General features: G+C 39.9%; 1 protein-coding gene across 2 annotated transcripts in view; it reads left to right on the top strand.

The window, feature by feature from the left end:
• The window catches only part of FBN1 (fibrillin 1), a gene marked incomplete at its 5' end in the record, with an annotated part of 252,802 nt that overhangs the window by 151,958 nt on the left and 77,024 nt on the right, over positions 1-23,820 (top strand). For both annotated transcript variants that reach the window (XM_082647206.1, XM_082647205.1), the window contains 14 exons: positions 939-1,064; positions 3,453-3,578; positions 4,144-4,263; positions 4,486-4,623; positions 5,464-5,514; positions 7,156-7,281; positions 9,284-9,511; positions 11,209-11,334; positions 11,454-11,582; positions 12,401-12,526; positions 12,630-12,755; positions 13,920-14,042; positions 15,329-15,454; positions 17,429-17,554. In XM_082647206.1, the coding sequence (XP_082503332.1) occupies positions 939-1,064; positions 3,453-3,578; positions 4,144-4,263; positions 4,486-4,623; positions 5,464-5,514; positions 7,156-7,281; positions 9,284-9,511; positions 11,209-11,334; positions 11,454-11,582; positions 12,401-12,526; positions 12,630-12,755; positions 13,920-14,042; positions 15,329-15,454; positions 17,429-17,554 (1,797 nt within the window). The remainder of the gene's footprint in view (positions 1-938; positions 1,065-3,452; positions 3,579-4,143; positions 4,264-4,485; positions 4,624-5,463; positions 5,515-7,155; positions 7,282-9,283; positions 9,512-11,208; positions 11,335-11,453; positions 11,583-12,400; positions 12,527-12,629; positions 12,756-13,919; positions 14,043-15,328; positions 15,455-17,428; positions 17,555-23,820) is intronic.

The following is a 23,820-nucleotide window of genomic DNA, read 5'->3' as shown; positions in this document are numbered from 1 at the left end:
CTCAATTGATTGTCAGTTCATTCTCTTGATTGATTTCATTACTATGTGTGGATAAAGAAAGGGCGAGGTGGATATTTGGAGGAGAAAAGAGGACAAGTAAGGAAATGTATAATGAATAAGGAGTTAGTGGGGAATAAATAAGTTGTGATAGGTACCTGGATAAGGAAAAAAAAAAAGGTCAACCTTGATTTATAGAAGAGTCGGGCAACAAGATTTGAGACTAGCCACTCACTGACTGTCACTCGGCATCACCCTTGACTATTAGAGCTCTCCTCAGGCTGTCAGCAAACGGAAGAGGAGGACCCAGCCTCATCTGGACAGAGTAGCAGAGGCTTTTCCAGAGCAGGTGGTGGTTGAGCAAGCTTCGGACCAACGTGTAGGTTTGCTCCAGACATTCCCCATGCAGAGTGAAGAGGGCATGATGTGTTTATGGCAGAGTAAGAGATTTAAAGTGAATAAAGAGTTCATAGTTTAATTTAATCTTGAGAATACTGTCGAACCTACGAAAGTCTGAACCATGAGAATGACACAGTCACCTTGTTTTGAGGCCATTAAGTCTGGTGGCAGTGTAGAATGTAGACTGAAGAAGGACAGGCTGATGGCAGGGAGAGCAGTTGTAGGAACCTGGGCTCTGTATTTGATCAACCTTTCCACCTTGATGTTTGTACAAGAAGAAGTCCAGGAGTTCTCCTCTTGATTAAGGATTTGTAATCTTGTAGTTCTAGCTCAGATGCCAAGTTCCTCTCAGGGACTGGTGGAAGGAAGACTTGAGTCAGACTACCTTGTAGTGAGAAAAAGGGATCAACTTTCTCATCAAGGAGAAACTTTATTTTCATGAGGTCCTAAGGTCTTTACAGTTATTGTAATGTTATTTTTTGATAGCTCATTTGATGTTTACTTTAGAATGTTAATTGATTTTGAATTTTTTTGTGGTGTAGATATAAATGAATGTGCATTAGACCCTGATATCTGCCCAAATGGAATTTGTGAAAATCTCCGTGGGACCTACAAATGTATTTGCAATTCAGGATATGAAGTGGATTCATCTGGGAAAAATTGTGTTGGTAAGATGTTTCACCTGTTTTCTAAGACATTTCATGCATCATGCATTCTTTCTTTTGTTGCTTGAGGGAAACTGCTCTTGAGTAGCTTAAAGGACTGGGTAAATGGATGCGCTACACTTTGGGTGTCAGCATAGCTGAATCCTGACAAGTTATATCTTTTGTTTAACTATGTAAAGGATGGAACATGGCAACTGTCCCTCTCATACAGCGTGCAGTTCCCTAATTGCACAGGTTGAAGCCGAGTGCTGCCCCTACTAGATGCCTTTGCTATTAGGGCGCTGCTAATTGTCATTATGCACAAAGTAGATGTAGCAGTTATTTTCAAAACAGCAGAAATCTTACTTTGAGCATTTTCACCTGCTTTCCTTCTAACTATGTGGCATTTGTACTCACATAAAAAGAACTCACAGTAAATCAAAGTATCTTCTCTCCCCCCCCATTTAAATCAGCTTTCACCTGAGTTTCAGGCTAAGCAAGTACCTAAAAAAATGGAGGATGGAAGCAGGTCATGGGATCCCACAGGTTTATCACAAAACCCTCTTCTTTCGACTGCAGGTTTCTTTTTCTCTCCCTAACTTTTATTGCTGGCCTAAACCTGGCCCTTCCTTCTTTATGGTCTACAGTTGAATTTTGAAAAATGATTTCTTTCTCTCTCACACCCTTAATTTTAGGGCCCCTTTTTTGGGGGTACAGTTGTTATGTGAGCATACATGGTACTTTCAAACTAGACTCAACTCAAAAAAAAGTTTTACTATTTCATTTTCCTGTAGGAGCCTCTCTACATTGGCAGACATGAAAAATCATTATTTATCTGGGCAGGCCAGAAAGGCACAGAGATGTTTTAGCTTCATCCAAAAATCACGCAAAAGGGAGAGTTTGGGAGGCAGAAGGGATTCTTCCTTCAGTGCTTTAGTGTCTACTCCAAAGTTGGACCCATTATCATCAGGTCAGAAGTATGTTCATGTTTCAGATTATGTTCAGAGGTGTGAAGCTAGGAATCAAAGATCCGCTCCAGCCACTTCCCACAGAGTTCCAGGGACTGGCTATTTTATATCTTAATCTTCAGTTCCTCAGATTAAAGTTCCAGATTCTTCTGACATCATCAAAGTTTAAGAATTGCCATAGTGACCTTTTTGGGAAGTAGTAGCATTCCTTATATGATTTTGAAAGAATTCTCAGCATGCTATTTGCTCAGACAATACATAACTTTATACTTGATTTTCCCATATTTTAAGAACTTTGTAAACACAGCCCTCCATATCTGCGGGTTTTGCATTCACGTGTCTAACCAACCTCAGATTGAAAATATTTGAAAAAAAATTCCAGAAAGTTCCCCAAAGCAAAACTTGAATTTGCCATACACCAGCAACTATTTACATAGCATTTACATTGTGTCAGGTATTATAAGTAATCTAGAGATGATTTAAAGTATATGGGAGGATGTGCATAGGTTAGATGCCAACACTATGCCATTTTATATAAGGGGCTTGAGCATCCACAGATTTTGGTAACCTGGTGCGGGGGGTGTCCTGGAACCAATCCCCTGCAGATACCGAGGAACAACTGTTAGTTGCTGATTTAAGTATATTTACTGCTGTGAACCTATGCAGCTCTCCAGTGCTGAATTTATGTATCCTTTATGTAAGGGCTACTGGCTTGTCAAATGGTAATCTAAGCAGAATCTCTCAATGTATAAAACGTCTCTTGTGAATATGCAGTCTATTTTGTGGGCTGAGTGATGTACTTTAGCTCAAAGAGGTGTAACAAACTGTTTAAGTTCTACATTTCCTAAATTATCTAAGTTATACATATCGAAAGTTTGGTTTTGCATCAGACTTGCCTATGATTCAGCTGAAAGCAAGGAATTTTCCTCAGCTCTCTGAATCTCGAGTCTAAATTCCTCATGACAATTACAAACTCTGCAGATTGCTTCATACTTTATAAACATAACTGGAGACCACTTAAATTATTCTAAAGAAGAGACACCCATCCTGGAACTAATACTTATCAAAAATGGACCATACTCTCTAAATATTTATTTAGTTCCTTAAAACAATAGGATTAGTCCTTTTAATTCTGGCACAGTGAAACAATTATATAAATATTAATGATTTCCAGCAAATCTAGGTTTTCTTCCTGCTAAAGAAAGAAGAGAATTCAATAGTGTCTGGTGACTTTAGACTTTGTAGATACCTAGTATAGATAATCAGCTCAAGCCCCTATTTTCCTAAAATAGGTAATTTCAGCAAAGATCAATGGTAGAGGAGCTCTGCCTCTTTCCTTGAATTAATCATATCATTATGACCTTAAAAACTTAGCCTAAAAATGCAAAGAAGTTGCATGCAAAGGATGGGATCTTTTAAAAGTTTATGTTTTTTGGTTTTCCAGATATTAATGAATGTGTATTGAATAGTCTACTCTGTGACAATGGACAATGTAGAAATACTCCTGGAAGTTTTGTCTGTACCTGCCCCAAGGGATTTATATACAAACCTGACCTAAAAACTTGTGAAGGTAAGATGTATTTTTGTTCTTATACCATGTACTTTGCTGCCTTTTGGAATGCCACTGGAAAACCACGAAGGTAAATTAGAGTCACTTCTATTTTAGACAGTTGTGTCACTTCGTTGAGATTCTGTGATCCTAAATGACACTCCTATGCACTTTGTAAGCTACTGATGGTACTTACCTGCAATTGGTATTTTATTTGCCATTTATTTTGCATTCAAATGCCATTTAAAAGTATTCACTTTGTATTTGCCTACAATTGGCATTTTATTTGCCATCATTTAATAGATGAAGAAAATACTAGATATGTGCTATTTGAGTTAGTAATTCAGAAATCACACTTACATTTGCTCCAGGTTTTCTGAATAAAAAGATTCAGCCATGTGCTGAACATAGAGATGTGCTCAGTTACTATTTTTGGCATTCCATCTGGCCTAGAAAAAAAAAATCTATCTAGGTCAGCTTTACTATCTAATGAAGAATATGTGGTAGCAAATGAGACCAAAGTTTAAATATTCATTTGTGCCCAAGACTAGTTTTTAGCAGTAATGTAGACCTGTTTTTGTTTCAGACATCGATGAATGTGAATCAAGTCCTTGCATTAATGGAGTCTGCAAGAACAGCCCGGGCTCTTTTATTTGCGAATGTTCTTCCGAAAGTACTTTGGATCCAACAAAAACCATCTGCATAGGTATTTGTCTTTCTGAGAATGATTTTCCTATGTTTATCAGTGCTGCTGTATTTAATGTCTGCTTTTATTGCAAAAGGGTTTCAGTATGGAAGAACAAAGTTTTAAACGATCATTATTCCTTGTTTCATGATGCTATTCTTGCTGTAATTCCAATGTACATGTTTGAATTTTTGATATAGATTCTATGGTCTATTAAATATCATCACCCCTTTGCCCCTGCAGAAACCATCAAGGGCACTTGTTGGCAGACTGTCATTGATGGGCGATGTGAGATCAACATCAATGGAGCCACGTTAAAGTCCCAGTGTTGTTCGTCCCTTGGTGCTGCCTGGGGGAGTCCGTGCACCCCATGCCAAGTTGGTAAGAGAAGCAGGTGCTGCAGCTCCTGTGCCCACTGGGCACTTTGCTCGGAAAGGGGAAGCCGAGAACTTTGTTCATTTAGGTTCACACAAGCATTTTAGAAGATTTCATTCTGATGACCTCAATGAAACATGTGGCTGAATAGGAAACTAAGGGAAGTGTCAAGGACAAGAATTTTATGTGATTTGGTTAATTTATTGTTTTCCATCACCACGCTGTAATGTAGTTACCTGGAGTTGCTTTCCTAGATCAGCAGTTTCTATTGGCTCTCTCAGGAACCTCATGATTAGGGGTCCTGAACTTTTTACAGGCTCAGATTTTCTTCCCCGCAACATGATTGATGTAAATGCACCACTGTTCATCACTAAACTAAAGTTGTTGCAAAGCTGAGGTTTGAGAGCCTTGCTGATTCAATGTTTAGATATATAGATGTGTGCATTTATGTAGTGGGAGTGCTGCAGGGCAAGAGACCTTCCAGTTCTAGACTTTGTTTTCCACATCCATGTTACAGTAATCCTATAGTGTGATTCATATTTTAGGGCTAATAGCAAGAGAGAAATCGAGTCAATTTCCTTCTTAGTCATCACCTTAGTTTGATCTTTAGGGTACCTTTGGGTCTTTTAGGATATCTCAGATGAATTGAGCTTTATTCAAGGAGACATTTCATTCTTCTCCTTCACCTATGCAATCTCAGAGACACTTTGTCGTCTCAGACTTATTCATAGCAATAAAATCGATTTCGTGTTAAAGGTCCTCTTTCGTGTTTCTTATACCGTGTCATACAAAGTCTGGATGTTATCTCAGATTTGTTTTTTGCTTTTTGTTTGTTTTTTGGTACAGATCCCATATGTGGTAAAGGCTATTCAAGAATTAAAGGAACACAGTGTGAAGGTATTTATGATTATTTATAAATCATAAATTTCTGTGTGCATGAAGAATGCTTGTGTTAACTTGGACTGGATAAAGCTGTCATATAACTTCCCAGTGAGAAAAATGTGTAGCAGGGGAAAAAAAATAATGAGAACTGCCGAACGTAACAGACGTGAATTTCACAAGCATATATGCTATTGCCAGCGTCAGATCACTGTGGCCAAAGGGCAGGGTGGCTGAAAATGCTTTAGGTTGACCATAGTTTTGAGTGACTACAATTTCAAACTGCTACCTATGAGGAAGACAGAAAAGGAAGTTTTTGATGAGGCTATAAAATTTGCAATTTTTTTGGTTTGTCCTGGTTTTTCGTCGTTGTTGTTGTTGTTTGTTTGTTTCATGGTCACAGATGATGAGAAGGACATACTCTATTGCCTCGTTTTTGAAAGTCTATATGGATTCTCTCCAGTTTCCTGTGATTTTTTTCTCATGGAGTCCCAGATAGACATAGGTCAGGGTGACTAACACAACCTGACATGACACAGCAGCTGAAAAATTTTTAAAACAGCAATTAGTCCCATATGTGGAATGAAATGAACTTTTTTTCTCAGTTAAAATAAAGAGGAACACTACATCCCCCACCCAAGGTCTTGCTTTCCAAATGATGACTGAATCCTTTGGCCTGTCTCTGGTCCAGACCCACTGTTAATAAGTTATCTGACCTCAGCAGCACATTTTGGTACACAAGTGGTCAGAACAAAACAAAACAAAACAATCCAAAGAAGGTAAATTTCCCCCTCCCAATTTATTTCTCTTATGAGGAAAGATTTAGAATATCTTTTTCAACATCCCTGGCTTGGAAAGTTATTTCTTCTAAATAGAGACACAGTGTGTGTGAGTTTCTTGACTAACGCTCCCCTTTTTTGGCATTGGCAAGTAAGTGCCTTTCTTTGGGTTAACTTGATGGTGAATATTTTTCCCCCAAAAATGTGCAGAGAACATAATGCTCTCCATTAAGCAGACTGGGAAGGACTAGTACATTTGAGACAGATGCAATGAATGATGAATGAATGAACATGAGCATCTTCCACCACTCAAGCTGGGACCACCAAGGCTTTGACAGAACAGCCTGAGACCATTGCTGAGTTAGAACTAGATACACACTTTCTTGGGATGTCTCAGCACTTCTCAAAGGAGACTCTTGACTGGCCCCACATATTCCTCGATGATGGATTTGTTTTCTATGCTCATCTTCAAGCTACTTCTTCTTTGCTAGTTTGGAAGACCAGGCTTCTCTCCTCACTTGCAGCCCTCTGGTCTCATAAAGCTAATTGTACGGCCCCTGGGAGCCTTACCTGAGATGTCTATAGTACCCAGACCTGTCCCCAAGAACTCCCACCAGCTCCGTGTCTTTACAACTCAAAAATTACTCCCTGAGACTGATGGAGAAACTGTTATATCTTTGGTAATAGGTGGGTTCAGTCTGGTTGCTTTTCAAACATCCCAGAAATTCTACATGAATTATTTGGAGGCAAACTAGTTTTGTAAACTTATCAGGTTTAAAATGATATTTTCAGTTGTGGTAATAATATGACTCCATGAATGGAATGAAGTAGAATGATGTTATACAGATATATTAACTTCATGCTTTTTTTTCCTTCATAGATATAGATGAATGTGAAGTGTTCCCAGGAGTATGCAAAAATGGCTTATGTGTTAACTCTAAGGGATCATTTAAGTGTCAGTGTCCCAGTGGGATGACTTTGGATGCCACAGGGAGGATTTGCCTAGGTAAATACTGTTCATTATTTTTCTAATGAATATTTCTTAATGATTATTAAAAACTCAGTTAGCAAGATAGAGCTGAATATTTGGTTCTAAGTACAGACACACACACATCCCAAATTCAGCATTTCTATTAGGATGCATTGTGGTTTCCTTGGCAAATAGCCTTCCTGACTCAGCTCTTTATTAATTCTTTATAAAAGAGTAGAGAACATGTCAGTGAAGAGGAACTTTAGTTCTTTAGAACAATAACTGTGATGGATAACAATAGAGCTCTTAAATCTGCCCTCCATGGGCCATGGACAGAGAATTCTAGGTGACTGGTAAGTAGAACAATTTTGCTTAATTGGAAACTGTAGCCTTAGCCTCCTAGGCAGGGCTGCTGTAAGCCAGAAGGACAGGTCTTTGCAGGAAACTCTTGTGGGTATCAGGACTGAAGAGTGTAACAGCCTGAGGAGTGAACCTGAGGGAACGAAAGCTGTTGTCAATATCAGCCATGATGAGATTCTCCATGACGACTGCTAGAACCCAAGTGACAATGATGTGGAAGAGACTTTACACCAAACCCTGAATTCTTAGAAAGCCGCCCTGTGGACTCACAGTGGCAGCAGATTTGAGATCCCACAGTCATGCTTGCGGGGTCTTAGGCTTATTCTGGTGTTACTACTATGGCTTCTGACTGCCAGGAATATGTCCTTTGGATCACCGGTTTCAGAGTCCGTGACTCTGGAAGTGATGCTCAGCTATGTTGTATATCTGAAACCACTCTGAAGAGCATCTTTAGTGAAGGACCACTGTAGGTGCTTGAAAGAGTGGCATGCAGTTAAGGGATTTGCATCCTTTATGAATTAGGATTAATCAGCCTTTAAATATAAAACTTTATGGTTTATAATGTAAGCAATACAGAATAGAAAAGCTGGAATTCAGAGGCTAGAGTCTTTTCATAACTATGGATGTCAGTTAATCCTATTCTGAGTCTCAGCTTCTTTGTTTAGGAGGTATCAGCATGTAATGAGAACGCTTTTCCAGGTTCTTCAGTTGAAACATGCTCCAGTGTTTAGTTTAGGATTCATTTTGAAATTAACCATCTTAATTAATAGAGGCAACCCAGATGTGAAGTTGCTCAGAAGGCTCCAGTAGCTTTCTAACATTAAAGGAAGCTCACACTCCCACAAGTAACCAGAAGAGTGTGCACAAAAGCACATGTTGAGGTGAAAGAAATACTTGAGAAGAGGAGTGGATGGCTTTTCTTTGCTGTTTTTTCCTCTTTAATCACAAGTAGGGCAGTCCTCATTTCAGAGTTTACTATTCCACCTCTCCAAAAATGAAGTGGATCTGAGAAAAAGGTGCTGGTGCTAGCTGAGATGTTCTCCAACAATAAAGACTGCAGTTGGCTTTCAGCTAGAGAGACGTCAAGACATCATGAAGTGCATGCACTGGTAATAGGCATAGGGAGAAAATAGGTACAGGGAGAAACCATCTCCCAAAAGAGCATTGCAGGATTTCTTTGAATACTGCTCCTTATGTAGAATTATCAGAAAATAACTAGAGTTCAAAGGATACTTGCCACAAGAAGAGGTGCACATAAGTAAGAGCTGCCAGCTAAGAGTCTTTATTAAGAAGGAAAACCGGGCTTCCCTGGTGGCGCAGTGGTTGAGAGTCCGCCTGCCGATGCAGGGGACGCAGGTTCGTGCCCCGGTCCTGGAAGATCCCACGTGCCACAGAGCGGCTGGGCCTGTGAGCCATGGCCACTGAGCCTGCACGTCCAGAGCCTGTGCTCCGCAACGGGAGAGGCCACAACAGTGAGAGGCCTGCGTACCGTAAAAAAAAAGAAGGAAAACCCACCACCAAGCCTAGGTTCCTTGGAGGGAAAAAAATTAATTTCAGTCAATAAGTTTGTAGTAAATCGTTATGTGTCCTGTGCTTTGCCTAACACAACATTGGCAGTTTGCGGCAGTGAGAACACAGCAGCTCTCCTCAGCTTCCCTCCGTTCGTTCCCTCTGGCAGATATCCGCCTGGAAACCTGCTTCCTGGGGTACGAGGATGAGGAGTGCACCTTGCCCGTGGTTGGCCGCCACCGCATGGACGCCTGCTGCTGCTCCGTCGGGGCAGCCTGGGGGACCGAGGAGTGCGAGGAGTGTCCCCTGAGGAACACACCTGAGTACGAGGAACTCTGTCCCAGAGGACCCGGATTCGCCACAAAAGAAATTACAAATGGAAAGCCTTTCTTCAAAGGTACAGTGGTTTCAGTGGTTGATTACTCTTCTGTTAGGTCAAAAGGATGCATTTTCAGGAGCACAGAGTTCCACTGACAGAATTACAATGAATGTCATCAATGCGGTCATCCCTGGATCATTTCAGCGTGCCTTTGATTTCTGAATTTTATATGGCAAAATGTTCACTCTGTCACGGATTTTCTTTTTCTACATCTCAGGACTTCCTGAGTCACTTGCCTCTCCCGTGTAGTCACTGTTAAGCATTAAATAGATTTTAATACTATCCTAAAGCTAAGCATAAACGAAAGAAAAATCTTCTTGGGAGATGTTTATGCCATCTACTAAAGCCCTAGAGGTAACCTTTATCTGCTGGTTTGAAGCATCCAAGTCACTGTGGTCCACCTGACTATAGATAATGGTGTGAGAGACCCAGTGACAGGTCCTCTTTGTCCAAATACAGCAAAATTCATTCCTATGCCAAACACTCCAGTGACTTATAGTTCAAATTTTATTTTCTTATGCTATAATATAAAACCCATGTAAAAAAAAAAAAGGAAGTTACAGATTTAATCTAATTCCAAAATTGAGTTAACTTCTTATGCACAATGATACAGACCCTGTTTACTTCAGCATATGGAAAAATCATAATTGGTTTCTCAGAATTCCGATTATTCAGGGAGGCCCAGCTTATGTTCTCAGTATAGAGTTTTGTGTCGGTTGCCCATTGTGTCTGGACCTACTTATTATACTTCATAACTAAATGAATTTCTAAAAGTGGGAAATGAGTATATAAATATCACTTAATTATCCTTATATTAAAAAGTGTAGACTTTTTTTCTACTGAGCATTTGGTTCAAGAAGTCCTGGGGTTAAAATTGTACTGTCTAGAGAGACAGTTTCTAGACGGCCCTCTAAGATGTCTCTTAAGTAAATTCAAAGGAACTTGGATGATTTGCTTACAAAAGCTGTGGCAATCCATTACCGCAGAAGGACTAGATGTTCTTGAGATTTAATCTGCCAGTTCTGTATCTCATGACATTAGGTAGAAATGAACTTGTATTTCTTGAGCTCTAGGTCTTGCTTTAGAAAGGCCCCTAAAAGGGGAAACTCAGATTACTCAGATTACATGTTACATATGCAGTCTTCAAGAAACTCTTGTACATATTAATTATATTAACGCAAACTTCATATTAATTGAGAAAATATTTTAAATTAGTACACATTATTTGAGAACATGTTTTAAATAGTATACGTCACTTGTAAGGAGTTAAAATTATAAATGGCATCTCCTTTGAAATTCTTATTTTTAGGTATTAAAAAAAAGCATCAGAAAGCTAAGTGAATATCTCATTCCACTACATACTCAATTGCTTGCTGTAGGACAATATATTTGAAAATCTTCCACCTGCCTTACATATAGACACTAGTGGTTTAGAATTTCTTATTCTTTCATTCGGAAAATAGTTCAGCGTTTGGTGTGTGCTGGGCTTTTAGAAGTCCAAATAAACCCACTCTTTACTTCTTCAATAATACTTTCTAAAATGTAGAAGTTTAAAAGTCTAGATCTGTTTACAAAGTCCTATTTCTCATGGATCATCACACATTTTTTAAAATGAGTATGACCAAGACCCCCTAACTTCCTGGGTTTAAAATGGGGTGTTGAGATCTCCTAATTGGTCACTTATGGACTTTTCCCACATTTAATTTTCCTTGAAGACATCAATGAGTGCAAGATGATTCCCACCCTCTGCACCCATGGCAAGTGCAGAAACACCATCGGCAGCTTCAAGTGCAGGTGTGACAGTGGCTTTGCTCTGGATTCTGAAGAAAGGAACTGCACAGGTCAGTGAAGGGGCTCACCCTGGAGGGATACCCTTTGGAACTCTTGGTCTTAAACATGTTGCCACAAGATGTAAAGCTATCCTGAGGCTCATCTGCTGCCACTTGCTGCTTTTGTGCAGACATCGATGAATGCCGCATCTCTCCCGACCTCTGTGGCCGAGGCCAGTGCGTGAACACCCCCGGGGACTTTGAGTGCAAGTGCGATGAAGGCTACGAAAGTGGATTCATGATGATGAAGAACTGCATGGGTGAGTGCGTGACCATTTGATCAGCCCAGGGAAGAAACATTCCAAGAAGCTTTGGTGACTCATCGCCTATGTCGGTTCTTCCTGCTCCCCCAGTGCGCTGGTCTCCTGACCAGTGAGTCACGCATTGGACTGTGGCAGAGGGAGACTGACATGTGGGAGGAATGAGGGAATTCATACTCTGGGGCAGCGGGTGGCCTCGGACACCAGGTATGGGTCCCTGAGAAGTGAGTTTAACACCTGGAATAGACACCCCAGGGAAGAGAGAACAATTCAAACATAAGCTATATTAGGGGTCACGTTCTAGGGTTTCTGTTCATCATTTTTAGCAAAGGAGATTGATTAAGATAGTTTCATTAGATTAGGTTCCCTAGCAACAGGACTGAGATGGGGGTATTTTTTGAGGGGGTGCTCTTAGGAGGAACCTGTAAGGAAGTGAGGGAAGCAGCTTAGGGCAGGGGAAGAAGAGAAGCAAGTTGTTCGACTGGGTTTTAGCTTTAACCTGATCCCACAGGGGCCTTGGAGTGTGAATAATACCCGAGGGCTGTCCCACCTCGAGGCCAGGAGGCTGAGATTTTATACTCCCACGTCAGTTCAAGCAGTTATTGGCCATGGGCAGCCCCCAGCATGGGAGCGGGGTGTAATTTCTCACCTCCCGGGCATTTCTGAGTGAGGTGGATAGTGGTTCTCCAACAAGGACACCTGTGAGCCATTAGCAGCCAGAACTCCCAGCAACTGGGCAATGAGTGCACTGGCCTGGTCGTGGGGCCCTGGCAGGACGACCACCCACAGCTTCAACAGGGGTCATTTCCACTTTGCAGATATTGACGAGTGTCAGAGAGATCCTCTGCTGTGCCGAGGAGGCGTGTGCCTAAACACCGAGGGAAGTTACCGCTGTGAATGTCCTCCTGGCCATCAGCTGTCCCCCAACATCTCAGCATGTATAGGTAAGGAGGAAGACCACTTACCTGCCGGCAGTCGTTCGGCCCACACCCCTGCCAGAGTCCGAGGCTTACGGCGGGGTGCTTGGTATTCTCATCTTCTATACAGACATCAACGAGTGTGAACTGAGCGCGCACCTCTGCCCCCACGGCCGCTGCGTGAACCTCATAGGGAAGTACCAGTGTGCCTGCAACCCCGGCTACCACTCCACCCCCGACAGGCTGTTTTGTGTTGGTAAGTTCTGTATGGTATGTTATTTATTTTCTTTAGTCTCTTTCGAGTTCTGTTTCCATCGCTAGTTACTTTTACTTAATCTTTCCTGTTTCTCTGGAGGGAAAGGTCTTCTCATGGTGGCTCACAATCTTTAGATCTCACCTCCCCCATCTGTTTAAAGAACCAATTCAGTGAAGGCTGTACAGTGTTTTAGCTCTAGCAAGTATAATTTGACCCATGCTGCTTTGACTAGTGAACGGTAGCACATGCTTTGTTTCTGCCTATGCACACCCAGGCACACCAGCCAGTGATTACTAAGTACCGCCTGAAATAAACGCAGCCTGGTGAGTGCTGGGAGGAAGACAGAAAGCTTAGGGTGTGATCTCCACCCTTAGGTGGTTTGGAGCGGCTCAGAGATTCCAAAGAATAATTATTGGGAAGAAGACCATAGCATGTTTATAGCTTACAATGCACTAGAGGCCAAGTCTGGCAGTCCTTAAAAATGAGGTTTTGTGGGACAAGCGTTTTGCTTTGTGGCTGGCCCTTAGGAGGTTTAGTTGTGCTGGGAAGAGCGGCACAGAAAGTCCCATGGCTTTAGAGTCAAAGTGAAACTTTGTAGAAACAGCCAGTTTTTGCCTGGTTTGAGGTATACCCCATGTGGAACTGCCAAGTCTCACATGGTTTCTACCCAGAATCATAAATCAGCCCAAATTCTTCCGAAGCATGGCTCAGGACAACTCAGAACTCCAGCTCAGGTCCTTGAAAAGGACTGGAACCTCAGCCAAACTGAATGTCAAGTTTGTAACGGAATCTGTGACCCAGAGAATTTCACCCACATGCCCACTGTTGTCACTAAGATACGTTCTAGCGCCCAGCACTTCTCCTGCATTGTGTGTGGCACACCATATGTTGTGTTCATCTAACTCCCCAACTGCAGTATAAATATTATGAAGGCAGGGAGAGTGTCCATCTCATTCACTGTTAGATTCTCATCTGTAGCACATAGTAGGTGTAGTTAATATTTGTGGAAGGAACCAAACAATTCAGTGACTTGCAGTTGCCCTGGGATGCTTGTATAATTTTGTATTTTGTTTTGTTTATTTGACCCACACGTACCTGGAAACTTCAGACATGTGCCATCATCACAAACACAGAGGAAGGTGATATTATTTTCCTTTTTCTTAGACATCGATGAATGCAGCATAATGAACGGTGGCTGTGAGACCTTCTGCACAAACTCTGAAGGTAGCTATGAATGCAGCTGTCAGCCAGGATTCGCACTAATGCCTGACCAGAGGTCCTGCACTGGTAAGTCAGTTTTAGCTTCCTGGGAACTCTCTCACTAACAGGTCCCTACATGGAGCGGTTCAGGGCCTGGGCTTTGGAGTCAGACAGTCCTGAATTCAAAGCTTTGTTTTGTCACTTTTTTGGCTGTGCGTCCTCGATGAAGATCTTTGGCATCTGATCCCTCATCTATAAAAGGGGGCTCAGACTGCCCGTGTGGAAGAGTATGTCCAGCACTCAGCACAGGACCTGGTGCATGCTCAATACGTGGAATATAAAATACATTGTCTTGATTGATCAGAGTTTTGAAGAATCTGATCTCATGGCCTATTTCAGTGCTACTCAGGGTGTGTTCCTTGGACGGGCAGCCTCAGTACCACCTGAGAAAGTGTTAGAAATGCAACATCTCAGGCCCCACCCCAGACCTACTGAATCCGAAACTCCTACGGGGGCATCTCAGTAGTCTGTTTGCACAAGCCTTCCAAGTGATTTTGGATTTGTGCTAAAATGTGAGAACTGCTGGTCTCATTTACACTGCCTGTTGTATCACATGGGCTAGAAGAGCCATGTGATCAGCCGGAGATGGGAAATGAAGTGGGTAATGTAGATTTTAATTTTGGCTCAGGTTAAGAAGAAAACTTAGGTTTAGGAACCAAAGTTATTTTATTGGACCTAGTAAAATCTACGTTAAAAGCCCTAGATATAAATTCAGCTATAAAAATTAAATTTTGAAAATCTAAGCAGATATGCTTATTTCAAGCATTTTTTATCTTAAAATATCTGTAAAACAGCAAATAATGGACATTAGGCATTTACATTTGACAATTAGAAAAATAAGATTCATAATCATTTTTGAATGATAAATTTGTATCAGAGATAAAAGTGTCAATTAAATTGTGGTCTTTTTTTTTTCTTGAGTTTGGACTTTACCTAAATGTTTATTACATTTTATTAAAATTTTATTACATATGTAGTACTAGTAGTAGCTAATTTATTGAACACTTAGTATGTGTTCAAGTACTTGTGTTCACAAGTACTGATATGCATTTTTTTTTTTTTTTAATGATGGTCTTTTAAGTGCATGTGGGCCTCCATCCTGAACTGTATGTTATAAATCTTGAAAATGGTTCTCCCCTTGTTTACCCAAGATAACCTGATGGGGTAGTTTATGTAAAGTGTCATTTGGATTTCAGAGCTAACAGTCTTATGCGAGCAGGCTGAAGTTACTTGACTTGGGTCACTTAACTTTTTCATCAATGATTAATGGAACCCTATCAACAACATGCCATTGTTGGTTTTATTCTCTGCAGACATTGATGAGTGTGAAGATAACCCCAATATCTGTGATGGTGGTCAGTGTACAAACATACCTGGAGAGTACAGGTGCTTGTGTTATGATGGATTCATGGCATCTGAAGACATGAAGACTTGTGTAGGTAAGCAAAAAAGACAGAATTTTCCAATTTGCTAGTTATTCACAAGCACTGTTAAATTACATAAAGATTTGTTTGGGTAGTGAATAGATCCTAAGGGAAAAGTAAGAATATTTAGGAGCATAATACTAATAATAATCCAAAGCTAGCACTCCAAAAAGCAACTCTCTTGTGACTGTGATATGATGCTCTTGTCAGATATGTTGTATGGACTGAGCTAACCATTGGTCAACTCCAGTGACCAAAAGACATTTCTTTTATGTCTATGCATTATTTCTGTCCACTTAACCCTCCTTTTGCTGTGACTAGAGTTTAGTTTGCTTAAGGCAAGCAAAACTTTTTTCTGACAAGAATGCAATAAATCCTAGAATGGATTGTTTTGGAGAGTTTCTATTGCTGTCTTCAAATCTATCAGACTTTTTAATGTAATATCTAATCTGCCTTTAATCCCATTTAGTGTATTTTTAATCTCAGACATTGCAGTTTTCACCTCTAAAAGTCTGATTTGGGTCTTTTTTTGGATATCTTCTGTGTCTCTACTTAATATATCCAATAATTTCTCTAGCTTTTTAAATACGGGAATACAGTTATAATAACTGTTTTAATGTCCTTGTCTACTAATTCTATCACCTGTGTCAATTCTGGATCATTTCAGTAAATTGACTTTCCTCTTCATTATGGGCTATATTTTCCTCCATCATTGAATGCCTGGTAATTTTTGCTTGGATGCCAGACATTATAAATTTTGCCTTACTAGGTTCTGAATATTTTTCTATTCCGAAGCTTTATTTTGGAACATAGTTATTTGGAAACAGATCGGTTCTTTCAAAGTCTTGCTTTGAAGCTTTTAAGCAGCAGTTAGGGTAGGGCTAATTTTCTCTGTTGCTGAGGCAGGATCCTTCTGGACACTCTACTCACTTCCCTGTGAATTACAAGGTTTTCCAGTCTGGCTGGTAGGAGAAGGCACAATTCTACGCCTTCTGGGAACTCTGATGATTGTTCCCTCTAATTCTTTTGGATGGTGCTTACTCCAGAATCGAGAGTTTCCTTACATGAATATACTGATCACTACTCATCTGGGTGCTTGACTGGGACCCTCTGCAGATCTCTGGAGTTGTCTCTCCTTCTCTCTCTCTGTACATCTCTTTTCTGTCCTTTACTCAGCCCTATGAACTCTAGCTACCTTGGCCTTCCCCCTCACCTCTTCGACTCATGGACATTTCCTGGTTCCATCTGTCATCCCCCTCCCTATGCCATTGCCTTAAAACTCTCCCTACACAGTAATCTGGGGCATTTGTAGAACCCATCTAGTTTGTTTTTTCTCTCAGGGATCATTGTTTTTTGTTGCCTATATCGTCCTTTCTTGTTGTTGGTATTTTAGGTGAGAAGGTAAATTTGGTTCCTATTACTCCATCTTGGCCAGAAGCAAGAGTCTAGAATTGAAATTTTAAAATCACATCCCATTTGTGTCTTTCAAAAACGCTTACCGAATATTTGTGAAGTCCTAGAAATTAAAGTGAATGTCATAAAAAAAGATAATTTTTAATTTGGGAAAGAAGTGAAGTTTGTAACTCTCTGCACTAAGACTACTAGTTTATCTATCTTTTCTTTTAAGATATGGAACTAAAATGTTGGCATCATGCAGTCTGAATTAAAATTTTCATCTTGCAACAGAATATGCTGTTTGAAAAAGTTTTCTAGACTGTCACATAAACAGGCTCTATCCCCAACCTCGAGTCAGTCAGTTTATTTGATTACTTGACCTCCTGCTTGTGGCCCAGATAAAAAGCAGGTCTGCAGGGTTAGCCTTCAATGTAGGACGCAAATGTGAATTGGGCTATGTAAATATACTTTTTTTTTTGAGTGAAAACATTTCATCTTTTCTATTTGTTTGTAATAGTTGCTTTATCTCAGGGGAGAATTTTCAGTGATATCAAACAAATGGTTATATGTATTAATAATATCTGTATTTTACAGATGTCAATGAATGTGATCTGAATCCAAATATCTGCCTAAGTGGAACCTGTGAAAACACTAAAGGCTCATTTATCTGCCACTGTGATATGGGATATTCAGGCAAGAAAGGAAAAACTGGCTGTACAGGTATGTTTTTTCAAATTGAACAATAAAACCATAAGTGGCTAAGAGATTGCTACCATAATTATAGATTAACATAAGTTTGAAAACTATTAATATTTTAATTGCATTATAAAGCATTTTGTGTAGTATTTTTTCATTAACTTAGGCTGCACTTCTCTGAAATTTGTCATACTTTAGATTGGATCTAAGGTGAGGTTTTTTTCCCTTTACCTGTGAAAAAAAGGCATATGAGATAAATTACCACCATAAATAACACTATAAATATCAACATTTTATGAGGTTAAAGTAACATTTTTATATCAAAGTAGTTAACGTGCTAACTACCAAACATATCCCTTTATTAAAGCAGACCTTTCCCAATAGCCTCCACTGCCACCCCTTTCATTTAAGGTTTTATAAGTGAAATTACTTTTTAAAGAAACACATCCTATTGTAAAGCAATTATACTCCAATAAAGATGTGGAAAAACAAACCCAACACATCCTACAATTCATATATTTCATCAAGTCTCATCAGTCTTCTAGTTTCTTAAATTAATGTGCTTTTGTTCAATTAAGTTGCTTTAGCCCTAATTAGTCTTTATTCGTGGGACTTAGCAAATCTCATGAAGTGAGAATTACACCATTAATTTTGCTTGTTTAATACCAATAGCACATAAGAAGGTCTTTTCACAATATTTGTAGGAGATTATTCTGTTAAACATCAAATGGAAGCAGTCACTCTGAGTGAATGTTGTTCTTTCTAAGTGTTTAATTGATGTTTTCATACTTGAGGCAGTGATGCTTAGTACATGGAACAATAAAGTTTTACTGTAGTTACCTATAGTAATAAAACAGATTATGGCCTATAACATAATTTAAAACATAATGGAGACCATGGTGGGCTTGAATTAGGTGACTGCATCATTTCTTTACAAATAATAGACTTTAATTTCAAAAGCCAGTTTGGCAAGCCATTGTGACTTAAAACAAACGTTAAAATATTTGAAGATTGGCAGTGTGGTACAGGTACAGATCCTTTTCTTAATTATATCAGCGTTTTTCAAGAAAGTTCCCAATATATGCATTATCATTTTAAACTGTTCAGTTATGCAAAGTTTCAAATACAGATATAGACATCACCAATAAATTACTATTAGTTCAAAAATGACAGATTCTAGCCAAATTATAAAAAGCATGTAGCTAGAATGCTTTCATGCTCACTATATTAGTCTTCATATGAAGCATGTCTAGGGGTCCATTCTGATAAATGGCACAGAGTTTAAAATCTCCAGTCCTCATGTGGTCTCTGGGGTACAAATGATGCTTATATCAGCATATCTGTGGTTCAAGATTTATTTTTAGCTTTCATTAAAAATATAGGACTTAGGGTATAAGGGGTGTTAGTCTGGTAGTAATGCAGGGGAAAAGTAGGACAGTTCTATATTGCATTTTACCTAATAGAGGCTAATACCGTTGTTTGGCAAGGTTGAACTCACTGCAAGTCAACCCAGAGAACCGTGATTCTTATGAAGGGAGAAGTTAATCTAATGGGACAGTCTTCATTCCCTATAAGAAAAAGATCTCTAGAATTTCATGCTCCAGATTCCCGCTAACAGAGGCATGTGCAGAGGCTGACTGTTTTAGGCCTCTTATCATGAAGAAAGCTTACATTTTCATGCAACATTAATATCATTTTAGGTACATGAGGAATAATGCATGTAACGCCCTTGGCACAGTGCTTGGCATACAGTAGCTGGTCAGTAAATAGTAGCTATTGTTGTCCTTATAAAATGAGACACATAGACACAGTGTCTAGAAGCCATTTTAATTAAAACCATAACTTCTAGTCTAGCAAAATTCTGTACTTCTATTTACTGATATGCTTGAAATCAGTTTAGAGAAGGAAAATCTTACTCTGTATATGAAAAGGCTTGTTTTTCATAATTGAGTTTGCACAGATACTAAGACTATAGTGACGAGAGCTGTGTACTCCACATTAGATGAGATGACACCAGTTTTACATTAAGAACAGCAGTCTTTTAGTAAATTACATGAACAGAAACATGGATTTGAAGTCCAAGAAATATTCTGTAGCTTTCCCCAAAGGCCGACATCCCCCTTCCCACTTTTAAATTACAGCCTAAAATGATTTTTCAATTGCATAAAATTCAGCTAGTACTGTAGGAAGAAGAATTGAATTTCATGGTCCTTTTGATATCATGGTAGCATGGTATGTGATATTCTCATGTAAAGGAGTAGACCTCTGGATTTTATTCCTAGTCCTTTTACTGGTTCATGAGCTTGAAGAAATCACCAGGGTGCTCCATAGTTATGCAAGTGTTCCCCTTGGGTAAGCAGCCCTGCAGTGAAGTATGGAAGGAGAGGGTGTATTAGGGCAGGAAGAAAAAGAGGTTCTCTGTAAATCCTGCTATTAACAACCAAGGGTATCACATTTGATTGGAAATGACTTACACAAACAGGAATTGGCAGCAAGTTTGGTATACTCAAAAACAAGTTTTACAAAATCTGAGCCAAAATGTTTTTTGAATCCCATGTAACTAGGGCTCTTTTAGCCTGCTTTTCGTTTAAAATTTGTGTCACTCACAACTTAGAATGCCATCAGGTTACCTTGGTGATAGTATGTTAAAGACAAGTGTTTATAATGTCCCAGGCAACTAATGTAAATAGAGATATGTATCTTGCTTAATGGGATAAGCAAGGCTTATAACAAATAACAGTGAAGAACAGACCTGGAAATATGTTTTAATGACAGACAAGAGAAATAGATCTACTTCTATTTCCGTACATATATAATATGTATACATACATATCATATGTACACATATATTTTAATGAGTACCTTGTAAAGGAATTAGAAAAATATGTATGCTATTTCATAGGGAGGAACTTTGTTTCACAAGAACTTAAAAAATGTCCTCTGGGTTCCGTTACAGCTTTGTCTAAATATTTCAGCTCCCTTGTCATTACTGATTGTTTCCATTTTAACAAATAAACATGTTTTTTTCCCCCCAATCACTTTAGCAGTGTTCAGAATCCACCCACTGACTTACATTCCCAGCCCACACAGATGTTAAGTGTTTCTTTTTTCTCCTTAAGCTTTGTTCAAATCGTGGACATGGCTGAGGGGAACGTTCAATTGAATGAAGGGAGAATGGACATTTTCCTGTAACCTAGAACACATCTCTTCTATCCCTGGCTTAAGGGGGCTGGATTACAGTTTTTCTGTGGCCCACACATACAAGGCTTCTGATGCCCATTCTACATAATTGTCATCAGACAACAAATTGAAAGAAGAAAAACTAGGTTGCCGCCAGGTGCCATCCTTGGTGCGTCCTGGCTTTCTCATGCTGATCTGTGAGAATGCACCTACCATCACGTGCTCGCTCGCTCAGTCAGTGAGTAAGGCATACGATGAAAATCAGGATTGTTTTCATTTAAAACAGCAGGATTGCTGGGCAACTCCATTTCTCAATCGTTCAGCTTTTCATACAAGACATGTTGCTGTGGGTATAGTCCATGAGAGAGAATCACGTACTTCAAAACCACCAGCACTCAGTGAAAATTTGCCCTCATTTCCTTCCAGCCCCTTATCATTGCTAATTGTTCTCCACTGGCTGTCAGCCTGTGAAAACTCTGTGGGTGTTCAGTTAAATAGTCGTGGCTCAAATTTGGGTCCAAACTGAAAACTCCAAGTAGCCTTCACGTTTGGCCTCTCCATTCACCCTAACGCCCTCTTCCCCAACGCCTCACCAAGGAGATGCCACAGTGTGCCAGCCCTGCTGGACTAGGGTTCTCGTGACTGGTGCCCAGATGGCAGGAAGGCAGGCGTTTGTGTGGGTGACACAGCCTCTCCCGCCATGACTGTCAGAGGAAGCCAGAGCAGCTCAGAGCACAATCTCTTTCTCGAATGTCAGATTCAAGTGGAACACACCCAGAACCTGTGCGTGGGGTCTGCTCAGACCACACCCTTGCCCTTCACGAGAGCCATGCAAGTAGGACCTTTGAGTCTCTGTGAGGGAGCTTCGGTGGGGTGAAGGAGGTTGCAGTGTCAGCCCTAAATTTGAATTTCTTTGCTTTTCTTGGCGTGTGCTTAATCTTAAAAAGGAATTTTCTGTCTGGAGCAAACTTGTGGGGGAAAGAGAACATTTGTACAGAAAGAGATGTTCTTGGCAAGCGTGTGCTATGTTTCCCTCACATTATTGAAGAGTGGAGTGTTTGAATATGGTGTTTTTGTTTGGTTGTTTCCCTTATGGCTCAGTTTCCCCTTCTGTTTGCTTTTATAACGAAGTACAGTCTTAGGCCCAAGTCTGCCGTGGAAACAATTAATGAATAATGGTGTGTACACGCACACACACACGTGAAGAAACCTTTTATTCAGAGATGCCTTTAGACATTATGACCAAGTCTTTCTAATTCACTTGTGACATACCGGTAGTGTAAGCCATTGAGATAATGACTTATACAAAGATTCACAAAATGGAAAATTGAATATGGGCACCTGAGTTACTCTTCCCTCCTATTCCAAAGCCCACGATACACGGCCTCTTGCAAATATAATTTATTTTCACCCTGAAAACATTGTGGTAAAACGGCAAATATTTTCTTGAATTAGAAATTTATGTTCATATATTATTCATGATGACAAAAAGGAGGGAGACTCTCCTTTTAAAAAACAATAGTTATCTTCTTAATTGCGAGATTAAATATGGAAGGTAAAAAACCCACATGAAAATAAGAGTATCTTTGGACATTAGAAAATTGAAAAGAAAAAGATGACAGGATTACTAGATTGACAGGCTACGATCACCTCTGAAAACTGTACTTAGTAGAAAAGATTAGTGAATATTTCTGTAAGTCTGTTAATACCGCCAAGATTTTGAAAGCAGACCTTTAATCAGGACTTAGAATAAAGTCCTGATGTGACTAAAGAAATCAGTTTGATTAGGCAGCTGTGGCTCAAGACAGAGAGCCCCAAACGGGATGGGAAACTGGGTTCCAGGTGCTTCTGGCTCTTCCCCTCACTGACCTGGGGGCCCTGACAAGTTCCCTTGCCTTTGGGAACCTCTGTTTCCTTCTCTGAGAAACCGAAGGTTAGGAAAGTCAAATTCCAAGGTCTCTGCACTTAGAAAATTCCTTGATTCTTGAACATCTAGAGGTTTCATCCCTTAGGCAATCGAAAGTCATTGTTTCTACCTAACTCAGAGATCAGGACAAATAAAGGAGGGACGTTAGGGCAGCACACTACAAGAGCAGCGCTTTGCATCATTAACTCCGAGGGGAGTGATGATCTGAGGAAGAAAGAAGTGTCTGTGGCCCTGCCTGGGAGCCCTTAGGTCAGGCTTCCTTTCTTGAATTCCCTGCCTATTTACCACTATTATCCCTGGGCTGGCCTTCCTCCTCATTTCCTTGGAATGTGCCGTGCTCAATTAGTCCGTTGATTAAAGCTCCCAGTCACAAGTTTAAAGCTGCCCGGTATGTGCTTCCCTTGACCTGCCTTAATAACTCAGTAGGTTCATGTGGCTGCCAAGGTTACATTAAAATTCACCTACACAATACGTTGTAACTGTAAGAACATTCTTCTAGGCGTGTTTTCATGTTATACTTATTAGTGATATTGCAAAATATTCTTGTAGGAAAAATAACATTATTTTATTTTGTGTTTGCTCTAGAAGTTATAACAAAGCCAAAGATCTCAGGACCATTTCAGAACTTCAGATGGAACATTTGGCCAACACCATGTTTCCAAACACTTTCAAATCAGTTAATTGGGCTTCTTAAGTAAACAAAAGGGTAAACATAAGTTGCTTGCCCAGTTTAGTTTTCATGTCACTATTCAAGCGATCACTGAAAATTCTTGCAACATTTCATATGCCAAGATTTACCTTCTTAACCTAAGTTTTACGTTAGACATTGATTTCCATACAGAATCATCGTATCCATACTTGGGAGTTCTTGTTCTTAGTTGATGAAAAAGTTGGTTATGAGGTTAAGTGCCTGTCTTTCATTATGAAATAGATCAATTTCGGGAAATAAGATTCTGGCACCAATTCCAATAATGATCACCAACTCCCTGTCTTACAGTTCAACTCAATTCTGACAACCACCTACCTGAAGATAGTGTCAGATTCCACAGGTTAAGGACTCAGTCCCATAAAATTGTCCACACTTCAGATGCCAGTCGCAAGTCTAGGTTGTCTGTTATGAGTGCTTCTGACAGTTGGCTATAAACCAAAGGTTCCCACCACCTCCTTGAATTTGATTAATTTG

Source organism: Grampus griseus (assembly GCF_964374135.1).
Source record: "Grampus griseus genome assembly, chromosome: 2".
Taxonomy (NCBI): domain Eukaryota; kingdom Metazoa; phylum Chordata; class Mammalia; order Artiodactyla; family Delphinidae; genus Grampus; species Grampus griseus.
The sequence above is the reverse complement of the archived record's forward strand: the minus strand, read 5'-3'. Positions and strand labels throughout refer to the sequence as shown.